Consider the following 15,770-nt stretch of genomic DNA (forward strand, 5'->3'; position numbering starts at 1 on the left):
GAAATATTTATTATTAAATATTTAATAGTTATTAAATATTAAATATTTAATAATATTGTATTAAATATTAAATATTTAATAATTAATATTTCTTGAAGGGCTGATTTAGTGGTCACCTACTCCTGGTTTTTGTTTTTCTAGGAAATTCTATCTCTCCTTCAATTTTGATTGATATCCTTGCTGGATAGAGTATTCTTTGCTGCAGATTTTTCCCATTCAACACTTTAAATATATCATGCCACTTTCTTCTGGCCTGCCAAGTTTCTGTGGAAAGATCTTCTGCTAATTTTGTCTTCCCTTATAAGTTAGGTACTTCATTTTTCTTGCTGATATTAGGATTTTTACTTTATCTTTATATTTTGCAAATTTAACTATGATTTGGCTTGGTGTTGGCTTGCGTTCATTGATTTTGTTAAAGGATTTTATTTATTTATCCTCCTGAGGGGTAGGTAGAAGGAGCAGAATAGAACCTCCAGCAAACTCCGCACTGAGCATGGAGCCCAACAGGGGCTCAATCTCATGACACTGATATCATGATCTGAGCTGAAATCAAGAGTTCGATGCTTGAGCTACCCAGACACCCCTGCTTTTGTTGATTTTGATAGGAATTCTCTGTGCCTCCTGGATCTGTTTCCTTCCCCAGATTAGGGAAGTTTTCAGCTATAATTTACTCAAATATTCTGCCCTCCTTTGCTCTCTTCTTCTTCTTAGACTCCTATGGTATGATTGTTATTACATTTCATGGAGTCACCGAGTTTCCTTAATATACTTTTGTGATCCAAGATTTTTCTTTTTACCTTATTTTGGTCAGCTTTATTATTTTCCGTAATTCTGTCTTATATATCACTTGTTTGTTCCTCTGCTTCTTCCATTTCATCCTCACTGATTTTAAGCTCCTTTCCTCTGCAGTAAGGGTCTCTTTGATATCTTCTATTCTTTTCTTAAACCCAGCTAGTATCCTTATGATTATTGCTTTATATTCTGAATCAGGCATATTACTTAATATCTGTTTCAATTAGATCCTTGGCCTGACCTTTTCTTATTTCATTCTTTTGTTCTTTAAAGATTTTTCTTTTTTTTATTTCAGACAGAGAGAACATATGAGAGAGAGAAAGAGAGATATCATGAAAGGCGGGAAGGGTAGAAGGAGAAGTAGACTTGAGCTGAGTAGGGAGCCCAGTGTGGGGATTGATCCCAGGACCCTGGGATCATGATCTGAGCGAAAGGCCGATGCTTAATCAGGTGAGCCACCCAGGTGCCCCTGTTCATTCTTTTGTGATGAATTCTTCCATCTTCGTATTTTGTCTAGGTCTCTTTTCTCTGTGTTAGGAAAGCCTATTATCTTTCCTGCTTTGGAGATTAAAGGCTTTATGAAGCAGAAGTCAAATGTCCATGGCCTGGGTCTTGAGGAAGTGTCTCTGGTGTATGCTGCATGCAGTCTGCTATGTTATGGTTGCTCTATCCCCCAGATCAGTCCTCTGCAGAGTTTCTCCTTGCTTGTAGTGGGGCGTATGTTTGGACCTTGGCCAAAGTATGGCAAGTTTTAACTAGGTGTGTTCTGGTCTGCTTGTTAAAAGAGACCTCATTCTACTTCCACTAGAGCTGAAACTTTGCAGAATTTTCTGGTCAGTAGATATGGTGCATGGGGGCGTTTCTGTTGGTGTTCTGGGGGAGGGGCCTGGGCTGCTCTGGGTTCTTCGGCACACTTATCCTAGAAAAATAGTACCAGAAGAGCACATGGTAAGGGGGCTTGGTATAAACAATTTAGGCAGCAATTGTTGGCACTGTGCTGCTTACTGAGGTTAGTTTATGCTGTGGGGTGAGGATATGAAATGGCACTAGCCATCTCCTTTGTCCCCAGACAGGTGCGTTCTTGCTTGCTGCTGTCAGAGAAGCCCTTCCGGAAGAGTGAACAATTTCCCCTCATGTATCGTATGTGTTTTCACACTGTATCTGGGTTGCTTGCCTTCCTGGAGCAGCACAGTGTACTTTGAACTCTATCCCAGCCAGGTCAGCTGAGTTTAAATCCTCCAAACTGTAGGGGCCAGATGTGGGGGGAAAGGGGAACCTGTGCTGGTCTTCTGGGGGAGGGTCTTGCTGGGCTGGGATTGATGCAGGTTTGACTGAGATAGGCAGATGTACCAGAGTGCAGGACTGTGGGGTTTGGAGTAAAGTGTGCTAAAGGGCCAGTGTCCTGGTTAGTTGCCCTCATCAGGTGTCTTAGCACCTATGCTGAAGGGCAGGGGAGGGAAATGATGTCTGTCTGCTCCTTTGTCCCTGGAGAGGCAATGTCACCTCTCCCAGATGTGCCCCAAGAATGGGAACCACAGATTATACAGTCTGCCCCTGGGTTAGCTGCTTGTGTACTCTACATTAGCACGACAGCCCTCAGGCCTTTATAGCAGCCATGTTGCAGACCTTTAAAACTCCAGTATTTGTTCCGCTGATTGCAAGAAGTCCCCAAAATTGGCCCCTCTCCTTTTTCCTGTCGGTGGCTTCAGGGAAGTGTTTTCCTTGTGTGATCCCCTGTGTGCTCCTCCTGCCCTATCTCTCTCTCTCATAGGACAAAGAGCATACTTTAACTTCAACTTCCTCATCTGTGGCACTCTTGCACTTGGGGGAGGCAGGGCAGGAGGGAAAACCCAGAATGATCCTGGGGCCAGGACTGGGATTCCCCTGCTGGATTAGTTGGCCACCTTAGAGCACAGATTTCCCTTATCACCCTCATTGTCAACTTAATATTTGTAGACTCTCTTGAGATGTTACTTCTCTTATTCCTGATATTGGTAAATTGTGTACTTACTCTATTTTTGCTGATTAACCTTGCTGGAGGTTTATGAATTTTTTTTTTAAGATTTTATTTATTTATTTGACAGACAGAGATCGCAAGTAGGCAGAGAAACAGGCAGAGAAAGAGGAGGAAGCAGGCTCCCTGCTGAACAGAGAACTTGATGCGGGGCTCAATCCCAGGACCCTGAGATCATGACCTGAGCTGAAGGCAGGGGCTTTAACCCACTGAGTCACCCAGGTGCCCCAAGGTTTATGAATTTTTAGAAATTTTTTCAGTGAACTAATATTTGGTTTCACTGACTCCCCCCGACCCCGGTTTTATTTTATTGTCTTCCTCTCTCAACTTCATTTGTTCTTTCTTCCTACTTCCCATTGGTTTAATTTGTTCTTTTTCTATGTTCTAAGGTGGAAGCTGAGGTTGTTGATTTGAAACCTTATTTTTTTTTTAACGTTTCAGTCGTTATTTGAATAAGTAGGCATAACATTAGGAGGGCAATAAATACTGTTGTGAAAATGGAGATCAGAAGAGCTTTGGGGAATGCTTCTGATAAATGGGATATTACCAGTAGTATTTGATGAGTGGTTTATGGGAATAACTAGGAAAGAAAAGATTATTATGAACAAAAGATGGGGCGCCTGGGTGACTCAGTAGTTTAGTGTCTGCCTTTGGCTCAGGTCATGATCCCAGGGTCCTGGGATCGAGCCCTTCGTTGGGCTTCCTGCTCAGCAGGGAGCCTGCTTCTCCCTCTCTCACTCCCCCTTCTTGTGTTCCCTCTCTCACTGTCTCTCTATCAAATAAATATATAAAATCTTTTAAAAAAAGAAGAAAAAAGATTATTATGATTCACAGTTTTATTTATTTTTTAAAATTTTTTATTTATTTTATTTTTTTAAAATATTTTATTTATTTGACAGGCAGAGATCACAGATAGGCAGAGAGACAGGCATAGAGAAAGGGGGGGAGCAGGCTCCCTGCTGAGCAGAGAGCCCGACGTGGGGCTCGATCCCAGGACTCTGAGATCATGACCTGAGTGAAGGCAGAGGCTTTAACCTACTGTGGCACCCAGGTGCCCCTTAAATATATATTATTTTTTATAAACATATATTTTTATAAACATATATATTTTATCCCCAGGGGTACAGGTCGGTGAATTGCCAGGTTTACACACTTCACAGCACTCACCAAAGCACATACCCTCCCCAATGTCCATAATCCCACCCCCCTTCTCCCAACCCCCCTCCCCCGAGCAACCCTCAGTTTGTTTTGTGAGATTAAGAGACACTTATGGTTTGTCTCCCTCCCAGTCCCATCTTGTTTCATTTATTTCTCTCCTACCCACTTAATCCTCCATGTTGCATGACCACTTCCTCATTATCAGGAAGATCATAGGATAGTTGTCTTTCTCTGATTGACTTATTTCGCTAAGCATGATACGCTCTAGTTCCATCCACGTTGTCGCAAATGGCAAGATTTCATTTCTTTTGATGGCTACATAGTATTCCATTGTGTATATATACCACATCTTCTTGATCCATTCATCTGTTGATGGACATCTAGGTTCTTTCCATAGTTTAGCTATTGTGGACATTGCTGCTATAAACATTCGGGTGCACGTGCCCCTTCGGGTCACTACGTTTGTATCTTTAGGGTAAATACCCAGTAGTGCCATTGCTGGGTCATAGGGCAGTTCTATTTTCAACATTTTGAGGAACCTCCATGCTGTTTTCCAGAGTGGCTGCACCAGCTTGCATTCCCACCAACAGTGGAGGAGGGTTCCCCTTTCTCCGCATCCTCGCCAGCATCTGGCATTTCCTGACTTGTTGATTTTAGCCATTCTGACTGGTGTGAGGTGATATCTCATTGTGCTTTTGATTTGCATTTCCCTGATGCCAAGTGATGTGGAGCACTTTTTCATGTGTCTGTTGGCCATCTGGATGTCTTCTTTGCAGAAATGTCTGTTCATGTCCTCTGCCCATTTCTTGATTGGATTATTTGTTCTTTGGGTGTTGAGTTTCATAAGTTCTTTATAGATTTTGGACACTTGCCCTTTATCTGATATGTCGTTTGCAAGTATCTTCTCCCATTCTGTCAGTTGTCTTTTGGTTTTGTTAACTCTTTCCTTTGCTGTGCAAAAGCTTTTGATCTTGATGAAATCCCAATAGTTCATTTTTGACCTTGCTTCCCTTGCCTTTGGCGATGTTCCTAGGAAGATATTGCTGCGTCTGAGGTCGAAGAGGTTGCTGCCTGTGTTCTCCTCAAGGATTTTGATGGATTCCTTTCTCACATTGAGGTCCTTCATCCATTTTGAGTCTATTTTTGTGTGTGGTGTAAGGAAATGGTCCAATTGCATTTTTCTGCATTTGGCTGTCCAATTTTCCCAACAACATTTATTGAAGAGGCTGTCTTTTTTCCATTGGATATTCTTTCCTGCTTTGTCGAAGATTAGTTGACCATAGAGTTGATGGTCTATTTCGGGCTCTCTATTCTGTTCCCTTGATCTATGTGTCTGTTTTTGTGCCAGTACCATGCTTTCTTGATGATGACAGCTTTGTAATAGACGTTGAAGTCCGCAATTGTGATGCCACCAACTTTGGCTTTCTTTTTTCAATATCCCTTTCGCTATTCGAGGTCTATTCTGGTTCCATATAGGTTTTAGAATTATTTGTTCCATTTCTTTGAAAAAGATGGATGGTACTTTGATAGGAATTGCATTAAATGTGTAGATTGATTTAGGTAGCAAAGACATTTTCACAATGTTTATTCTTCCAATCCAGGAGCATGGAACATTTTTCCATTTCTTTGTGTCTTCCTCAATTTCTTTCATGAGTACTTTATAGTTTTCTGAGTATAGGTTCTTAGCCTCTTTGGTTAGGTTTCTTTCTAGGTATCTTATAGTTTTATGTGCAATTGTAAATGGGATTGACTCCTTAATATCTCTTTCTTCTGTCTTATTGTTGATGTAGTGAAATGCAACTGGTTTCTGTGCATTGATTTTATATCCTGACACTTTACTGAATTCCTATACAAGTTCTATCAGTTTTGGAGTGGAGTCTTTTGAGTTTTCCACATATAGTATCATATCATGTGCGAAGAGTGATAATTTGACTTCTTCTTTGCCGATTTGAATGCCTTTAATTTCTTTTGTTGTCTGATAGCTGCGGCTGGGACTTCTAGTACTATGTTGAATAGCAGTGGTGATAATGGACATGCCTGCCATGTTCCTGACCTTAGTGGAAAAGCTTTCGGTTTTTCTCCATTGAGAATATTTGCGGTGCGTTTTTTATAGATGGCTTTGATGATATAGAGGTATGTGCCCTCTATCCCTACACTTTGAAGAGTTTTGATCAGGAAGGGATGCTGTGCTTTGTCAAATGCTTTTTCAGCATCTATTGAGAGTATCATATGGTTCTTGTTCTTTCTTTTATTGATGTGTTGTATCACATTGACTGATTTGCGGATGTTGAACCAACCTTGGAGCCTTGGAATAAATCCCACTTGGTCGTGGTGAATAATCCTTTTAATGTACTGTTGAGTCCTATTGGCTAGTATTTTGGTGAGAATTTTCGCATCTGTGTTCATCAAGGATATTAGTCTATAGCTCTCTTTTTTGATGGGATCCTTGTCTGGTTTTGGGATCAAGGTGATGCTGGCCTCATAAAATGAGTTTGGAAGTTTTTCTTCCATTTCTATTTTTTGGAACAGTTTCAGGAAAATAGGAATTAGTTCTTCTTTAAATGTTTGGTAGAATTCCCCCGGGAAGCTGTCTTTTGTTTGTTTGGAGGTTTTTAATGACTGTTTCAATCTCCTTATTGGTTATGGGTCTGTTCAGGCTTTCTATTTCTTCCTGGTTCAGTTGTGGTAGTTTATATGTTTCTAGGAATGCATCCATTTCTTCCAGATTGTCAAATTTGTTGGCGTAGAGTTGCTCATAGTATGTTCTTATAATAGTTTGTATTTCTTTGTTGTTAGTTGTGATCTCTCCACTTTCATTCATGATTTTATTCCTTTCTCTTTTCTTTTTGATAAGTCTGGCCAGGGGTTTATCAGTTTTATTAATTCTTTCAAAGAACCAGCTCCTAGTTTCATTGATTTGTTCTATTGGTTTTTTGGTTTCTATTTCATTGATTTCTGCTCTGATCTTTATGATTTCTCTTCTCCTGCTGGGCTTAGGGTTTCTTTCTTGTTCTTTCTCCAGCTCCTTTACGTGTAGGGTTAGGTTGTATATCAGAGACCTTTCTTGTTTCTTGAGAAAGGCTTGTACTGCTATATATTTTCCTCTCAGGACTGCCTTTGTTTTGTCCCACAGATTTTGAACCGTTGTGTTTTCATTATCATTTGTTTCCATGATTTTTTTCAATTCTTCTTTAATTTCCCAGTTGACCCATTCATTCTTTAGAAGGATGCTGTTTAGTCTTCATGTATTTGGGTTCTTTCCAAACTTCCTCTTGTGGTGGAGTTCTAGCTTTAGAGCATTGTTGTCTGAAAATATGCAGGAAATCATCCCAATCTTTTGATACCGTTTGAGTCCTGATTTAGGACCCAGGATGTGATCTATTCTGGAGAATGTTCCATGTGCACTAGAGAAGAATGTATATTCTGTTGCTTTGGGATGAAATGTTCTGAATATATCTGTAATGTCCATCTGCTCCAGTGTGTCGTTTAAGGCCTTTATTTCCTTGTTGATCTTTTGCTTGGATGATTTGTCCATTTCAGTGAGGGGAGTGTTAAAGTCCCCTACTATTATTGTATTATTGTTGATGTGTTTCTTAATATTAACTGGTTTATATAGTTGGCTTCTCCCACGTTGGGGGCATAGATATTTAAAATTGTTAGATCTTCTTTTTGGACAGACCCTTTGAGTATAATATAGTGTCCTTCCTCATCTCTTATTATAGTCTTTGGCTTAAAATCTAATTGATCTGATATACGGATTGCCACTCCTACTTTCTTCTGATATCCATTAGCATGGTAAATTGTTTTCCATCCCCTCACTTTAAATCTGGAGGTGTCTTCGGGCTTAAAATGAGTTTCTTGGAGGCCACATATAGATGGCTTTTTTAATTTATCCATTCTGATACCCTGTGTCTTTTGATTGGGGCATTTAGCCCATTAACATTCAGGGTAACTATTGAGAGATATGAATTTAGTGCCATTGTATTGCCTGTAAGGTGACTGTTACTGTATATTGTCTCTGTTCATTTATGATCTACCACTTGTAAGCTCTCTCTACTTCGAGGACCCCTTTCAATATTTCCTGTAGAGCTGGTTTGGTGTTTGCAAATCCTTTCCGTTTTTGTTTGTCCTGGAATCTTTTAATCTCTCCTTCTATTTTCAATGATAGCCTAGCTGGATATAGTATTCTTGGGTGCATGTTTTTCTCGTTTAGTGCTCTGAAAATATCATGACAGCTCTTTCTGTCCTGCCAGGTCTCTGTGGATAAGTCAGCTGCCAATCTAATATTTTTACCATTGTATGTTACAGACTTCTTTTCCCGGCTGCTTTCAGGATTTTTTCTTTGTCACTAAAACTTGTAAATTTTACTATTAGGTGACGGGGTGTGGGCCTATTCTTATTGATTTTGAGGGGCATTCTCTGAACCTCCTCAATTTTGATGCTCGTTCCCTTTGCCATATTGGGGAAATTCTCCCCAATAATTCTCTCCAGGATACCTTCTGCTCCCCTCTTTCTTTCTTCTTCTTCTGGAATCCCAATTATTCTAATGTTGTTTCATCTTATGGTGTCACTTATCTCTCGAATTCTCCCCTCGTGGTCCAGTAGCTGTTTGTCCCTCTTTTACTCAACTTCTTTATTCTCTGTCCTTTGGTCTTCTATATCGCTAATTCTTTCTTCTACCTCATTTATCCTAGCAGTGAGAGCCTCCATTTTTTATTGCACTTCATTAATAGCTTTTTTGATTTCAACTTGATTAGATTTTAGTCTTTTATTTCTCCAGAAAGGGCTTTTATATCTCCCAAGTGGATTTCTCTAATATCTTCCATGCCTTTTTCGAGCCCAGCTAGAACCTTGAGAATTGTCATTCTGAACTCTAGATCTGACATATTACCAATGTCTGTGTTGATTAGGTCCCTAGCCTTCGTTTCTGCCTCTTGTTCTTTTTTTGTGGTGAATTTTTCCTCCTTGTCATTTTGTCCAGATAAGAGTATATGAAGGTGCAAGTAAAATACTAAAATATGCTTTAACCAAATTAGAAGAGATCCAAAATCGTGAGGGGGGAGAAAGGGCATAAAAAGAGGTTCAAAAAGAAAGAAAGAAAGGGGAAAAAAAAGAAAAGAATCTAAAAAAGTAATTGAATAAAGAAAAGTATAAAAAAACTAAAAAATATATATTAGATAAACTAGTTTAAAAACATTAAAAAAGAAAAGGGTAAAAGTTAAAAAAAATTTTAGCCTGAAGAAGCGGAAAAAAATGAAAAAGAAAAAAATTAACTGCAAGGCTAAAAAATCACAGGGAGAAAGCCATGAGTTCCGTGCTTTGCTTTCTCCTCCTCTGGAATTCTGCTGCTCTCCTTGGTATTGAACCCGCACTCCTTGGTAGGTGAACTTGGTCTTGGCTGGATTTCTTGTTGATCTTCTGGGGGAGGGGCCTGTTGTAGTGATTCTCAAGTGTCTTTGCCCTAGGCGGAATTGCACTGCCCTTACCAGGGGCTGGGCTGAGTAATCGCTCGGGTTTGCTTTCAGGAGCTTTTGTTCGTTGAGGGCTTTCCGTAGTGTTTCGGAGGACAGGAATAGAAATGGCGGCCTCCTGGTCTCCGGCCCGGAGGAGCAGATAGCCCAGGGCTCCACTCCTCAGTGCGCCCTCAAAGAACAGTGCCCAGTAACTCCCGTCTGCCTGACCTCTGGCCACGCCCCGAGCTCACCGAGCCTGCAACTGTTTCAAGGTAATCCCGAGCTGTGAGCTTACTGTCGGCTCTGTCTCTGTAGCCGGCTTTCCCGTTTCAATACCCGCATGTTCTGCGGCACTCAGACACCCCCGATCCTTCTGTGACCCTGCGGGACCCGAGGCCACGCTGACCCTGCGTGGACTTCGCCCCGGTTTAGCCTCTGGAGCGATGTCCCTCAGTGGAACAGACTTTTAAAAGTCCTGATTTTGTGCTCCATTGCTCCGCTGTTTGCCGGGAGCCGGCCCCTCCCCCCGTGATCTATCTTCCCGTCGCTTTGGATTCACTTCTCCGCCAGTTCTACCTTTCAGAAAGTGGTTGTTTTTCTGTTTCTAGGATTGCTGTCCTTCGATCTGCCAATGGATTTGCAGGTGTTTGCAATCTTTAGATAAGGTATCTAGCTGATCTCCTGCTAGCTGAAGTTGTCTCAGCCTGCTACTTCTCCGCCATCTTGACTCCTCTCCAGTTTTATTTTGAGAGAGATTGAATAGTGTATTACTCACTGAGGTGTAGATTGTAACAGGAAAATTTAATTTAGTGATGGGATAATTCTGCTGTGGACACATTGATTTCGATGTTTGTTGAACATCCATTTGGCTGTATCATGTTCAGATTTGTATCCAGAGCTCAGTGAGAGATTATGGCAGGAAATAAGATTTGAAAGACATCAGGGTAGAGGATATAGTTGTTACCTTTTGGAAATAGGAACCCAGTCTTGCCAAGGCTTTCCACATTTCAAGAAACAGTGGATTTAGGGGCACCTAGGTGTCTTAGTTGGTTAGGCATCTGTCTTTGGCTCAGGTCATGAATGGTTTATGCATCTCCCTCTCCCTCTGCCTGTTGCTTACCCTACTTGTGCTTGCTTGCTCTCTTTCTCAAGTAACGAAAATTAAATCTTTTTAAAAAACAGTGGATTAAATAAATATATATAATGTTCTGGGGTGCTTGGGTGGCTCAGCCAGTGAAACATCTGACTCTTGATTTCAGCTCAGGTCATGATTTCAGACCTGAGATCGAGTCCTGCGTGAGGATCCCTGTTCAGTGGGGTCTGTTTGGGATTCTTTCTCTCCTTTTCCCTCTGCCTCCCGCCTCTCTCAAATATATAAATAAAATCTTTTTTTTTTTTTTAAAGATTTCATTTCTTTATTTGACAGTGAGAGATCACAGGTAGACAGAGAGGCAGGCAGGGGATGGCAGAAGCAGGCTCCCTGCTGAGCAGAGAACACAGATGTGAGACTTGATCCCAGGACCCTGAGATCATGACCTGAGCCGAAGGCAGAGGCTTAACCCAATGAGCCACCCAGGTGCCCCATAAATAAATAAAATCTTTAAAAATATATAATGTTTCTAGATTCGTAAAATACTATGCTGTCCAAGTATAATACAGTTATAAACCAGGTGGGACCTGTAGATGGTATGTTTGCCATTCACTCTATCCATTACTAGCCTATATTCCTGAGATGAATGGGTGTTCCACCTGAAGCAGTGGACTGCATTGTTTCCTCAGAAATGGCTACCACATTTATTTGATGATATGCAAATGCATGAAACCCTTCAGTTAACCCTTGCAGTTTTGATAAAACTTGATAATACCAAAGAGAGGATATAGTTTAAAAGAGAAGAGGTAAAGACAGAACCCTTGAAAACATTAAGAATGTTAGAAGAGGGGTATCTGGCTGGCTCCGTTGGTAGAGAATGTGGCACTTGATCTTGAAGCCGTGAGTTTGAGCCCCACATTGGTAGTAGATATTACTTACAAAAAAGAAAAAAAAAGTAATGTTCGAGTAGGATCATTGAAGGCTAATGAGCACCTAATGCAAAGTTGCTTTAAACCTTTCTTACAGAATTATGAAGATCAAAGGACACGTGATGTGCTTATAATAGGTAGCTGTTACTTATCAAATTCTAGATTACTGGAACTAAGGAGCAACAAAACATCACTAGCAGCTGGAGGGAAGTAACCTTAAGATAAAAAAGTACTGAATCTCTTCATATGGAGACCATGGAACCTCGGAACTGGTACAATGAATGAACCAGAGCAGCCAATTTTGTACAGGACTGAGGAGTTTACAAAGCACTTCTACCACCAGACTATTCACTTCATTTCTCACACAGTCCTGACTTCAGGATAAAGAAACTGAGTCTCAGGGAATTTTATTACTTTTAGTACATCATATCACATGGCCCTTAGATGTCCTGACTGGAAATGTAGTGCTTTTTCTACTCCAACATAAGAACTTAGGGAGGAGCACCTGGGTGGCTCAGTCCAGGTCATGATCCCAGTCCCAGGGTCCTGGGATCGAGTACCGCATCTGGATCCTTGCTCAGCAAGGAGCCTGCTTCTCTCTCTGCTCAGCGGGGAGCCCGACATCTGGGATCTTTGCTCAGTAGGGAGCCTGCTTCCCCCCGACTCTCTGCTTGTGCTCTATCTCTCTCTCTCTCTTTCTCTTTGACGAATAAATAAATAAATTCTTTTTAAAAAGAGAGAGAGAGCTTAGGGAACATCTAGCATGCCTCTCTCACTTTAAAATATTTGCTTATTATGTGAATCAGATCAAAATACAGCCTGTAAAATAGAATCCCATACCATTAAAACCTTTTGAAACAGCCATTTTAGAAGCAGAACAATGGGATATCATCTCACATCTGTTAGAATGACTGTCAAAAAGACAAAATGTTGGTGAGGATGTGGAGAAAAGAGAACTCTAATACCCTGTTGGTGGGAATGTAAATTGGTATAGCCACTATGGAAAATCCTATGCAGCTTCCTCAAAAAAAAAATAAAAATAGAAATACCATAAGATCCAGCAATTCTACTTCTGAAAATTTATCCAAGGAAAACAAAAATACCAATTCAAAGAAATATATACACCCCAGCGATCACTGTGCCATTATTTACAGTAGCCAAGATACTGAAACAACCCAAGTGTCCGTCAAAATGGATACAGATGTCACACACACACACACACACACACACACACACACACTGGAATATTACTCAGCTATAAAAAGAATGAAGTCTTGCCATTTTTGACATGGTTGGACCTTGAGGAAACTATGATAAGCAAATTATGTCAGACAGAGAAAAACAAATCCTCTATGTTTTCACTTATATGTGGATTCCAAGAAAACAAAATGTACATTATACATACAGAGAATAGAATAGTGTTCGCTAGAGGAGAGTAAGTGAAATTAGGTGATGAAGGCTCAAGAGGTACAAACTTTCAGTCATAAAATAAATAAGTCATGGGAGTAATGTACCACATAGTGATTATAGTCAGTGATATTATAGAATAAGCTTTGAGTTGCCAAGAGAGTAAATCCTAAAAGTTAACTTTGTATGGTAATGGATGGTTCTAGACTTACTGTGATGATCATCTTGCATTATACCATATACATATTTCAAATAATCATATTTTATACCTGAAGCCAATATAATGTTATATGTGAATTACACCTCAATAAGACAATTTTAAAATTAGAATTTAATTTAACTAGAATGGTGTACTTTTTACTTGATGTTTTACAGGAAACATTTTAAAAATCTATTTCTGACTTGTTTAGGCTTTACTGCACTACTAAAAACCAAATGTTCTGATGTCATTTATTTTGTTTTTCAGGAAAGACTCTGTTTGCCTCATCACATTTTGGAAGAGAGAGGTCTTGTGAAAGTTGGTGTCACAGTTCAGGCTCTTCTTGAATTACCTACAACCAAGGCATCTCAGCTTTCTACAGCTTGATGTAACATTTCAAAATCATAAGTGTATAGTTGCATTTATTTGAAGTGATTTCAAATATCTCAAATTCATGATAAGAATCTCTAATCAAAAATAATTTAATTAGGTCAAGACTTAGGTTAAAAAATATCACGTTTAAACATAAAAATTAAATTTGAATTGCCCAAACTTCTTTTGGGGGAGACAGGATTAACTTAATATGAGTTTTTGATAAATTCAAATTCTCTTTTTACTAAGTCAGTTGATAACCTTGATTATTTTTCAAAAACCAGATTGATACTAAATTTAAAATGTGGTTTCAATTTAATAATCATTTATGTTTAATTTTTTATATCATAGCATACTAGTAAACACCTGGATGAGGTAATCATTTTTTTACCGATTTAAAACTATTCTATATTTGAGTTATTTAATACACTTCTAGTTTATACGCAGTTTCTTCAATCTTTGGTCTTAGTTTTCTAGAAAAAAAAGAGTAGAAAATGCAGAACTCTGGCTTTATATTAAATTCTTTTAGTATTATAGGTTGGTGCCAAAATATTTTCAGTTGTACTGTAGATTGTTTACATGTGAAGTGCCTGTGTAATTGATGACTCTTATATAGTCTTAAGCATTTTTGCAGTTTCTTTTTATGTATTAATGGAATCAATGGAACTTTAAAATATTTTAGTAGATTTTGTAAGGTCAGTAATATGTGAGGATTTAAATGTGCCTCACATTGTGACATTTGTGGTTTTTTATTTAGTCCATTGCAGTTTTCCTTAAATTGGTTATGATGTCATGTTGTCCAAAAAAAAAAAAAAACCCCAATGTTAATATGCTTAATTTATGCTATTTAATTTTGCAAAACTTAATCATCTTTTAAAATGTATTATTTGAAGAGTATTTTATTTCTGTATTGAAAATGTTACACAAAGCAGTAAGGTTTTTGAGAAGTAGCAAAGTACTAATTATCAAGGACATTTTGATAAAACTGCCAAAGTTTGGGTTTATGTCCTGACTTTCAGTAACATTATGTGAGTATACTGCCATTAATTTTATTCAGATTCAGAGAGCAGCAATTAAAGAATAGGTTTTTATTTAAAATCTGGCTTTCTGTGGATCCTGTAAATCTTATGATCCTCAATTAATAAGATGTTGAATTAAACACAGAACAGTCTATAAATATTTTCATAAGTATACTATGTTACAAAGTCCTTGTTTAATTTGGAGATGGATGCATTTATGTTGGTAGTAGTGCAAGAATTTTTCAAAAACATTACTGTAATGAATAACTCAGTTTGCTATAGAAGAACCTTAGTATAATTACTTTTGTAGTAGCCAAGCAAGTACCATATCTTAAATATGTGATTATTTGCACTTGTTACCTCTTAATATGGATGCAACTTATTAAAAGTGTTGGCCTGGTTATTTCCAAGGGCATATATAAAAGTTAAAAACTAGTGTGCCAAATGGTATAGTAAGGGTTGGTTTTGGAACAACTCAACTTTTTTTGATCCGTCGGCATGAAGCCATATAATTAAATTTTGGCGTTAGAATATGGATGTGTTCTTTACATTCCCCAAGTGTGAAACTGGAGCTTTTAAAGAATTAAAGCTTCTTGTGACTGTAAGGTTTAAAAATTAAATTATTAGTAATTTATTACTTTAAATATTTGAGCTAATTAGTTACTATTTTTCAGTTGGATCTTAAAAAAACAAAAAAAAAACAAAAAAAACTTCATTGGCATAGTCAATCTCCCTAGTGAAAACTTGGGTAATAAAGGTAAGAAATGGCAAATAAATATCTTAAGTTGTTAGTTTTTGTTGTAGAAATTTGACAATGTTATAAATAAAGTGACCGGTAAAAGCTACAGCAATCATCCATATGCCTTTCTTAGTTATCATGCTGTAGAAGTCCTCTTATTAATCAATCTGGAAGTTGTTTCACAGATATTTTCCTGTTTCATATCATTGAAATATTAGTGAAATTATAGGCCACTTCCTTATTTCATTTACTTGTCAGTTATTACCTTAAAGGGAAAATACACCAGAACCATACTGTAGCATTCTTTACTGCAAAGCAAAATTCCATTTAAGATGGGTCCATCTGAGGTCTATATCATGTTAGTTTATTTACTGTAGTGCCAGAAGGCAACACCGCCTCTAAGTCAGTTTCTCAGCATAGTCCCCAAGGAAACATTTTACCAAGGCTCTAATGTATTTCTTTTATTGGTTTTTAAATAAGTGTAAATTTTGTTCTAGATGGTCCTTATGGTTCTTTTATATTTACTTCATCAATTATTGAGTTAAGAATGATTATAATTATTTGAATTGGATTTGTGATTTGAAGAGTGTTAAATAAT

At 38.5% G+C, this 15,770-nt stretch overlaps 1 protein-coding gene across 4 annotated transcripts in view; it reads left to right on the top strand.

Moving 5' to 3' along the window:
* The window catches only part of LRCH2 (leucine rich repeats and calponin homology domain containing 2), a 103,944-nt gene extending 89,571 nt beyond the window's left edge, over positions 1–14,373 (top strand). For all 4 annotated transcript variants that reach the window (XM_045068311.1, XM_045068312.1, XM_004777536.3 and 1 more), the window contains one exon: positions 13,310–14,373. In XM_045068311.1, the coding sequence (XP_044924246.1) occupies positions 13,310–13,429 (120 nt within the window). In that variant the 3' untranslated portion in view covers positions 13,430–14,373. The remainder of the gene's footprint in view (positions 1–13,309) is intronic.
* The last annotated feature ends 1,397 nt before the right edge of the window (positions 14,374–15,770 follow it).

The sequence above is a fragment of the Mustela putorius genome, unplaced genomic scaffold (genome assembly GCF_011764305.1).
Source record: "Mustela putorius furo isolate JIRA1106 unplaced genomic scaffold, ASM1176430v1.1 tig00003901_pilon_pilon_pilon, whole genome shotgun sequence".
NCBI lineage: Eukaryota > Metazoa > Chordata > Mammalia > Carnivora > Mustelidae > Mustela > Mustela putorius.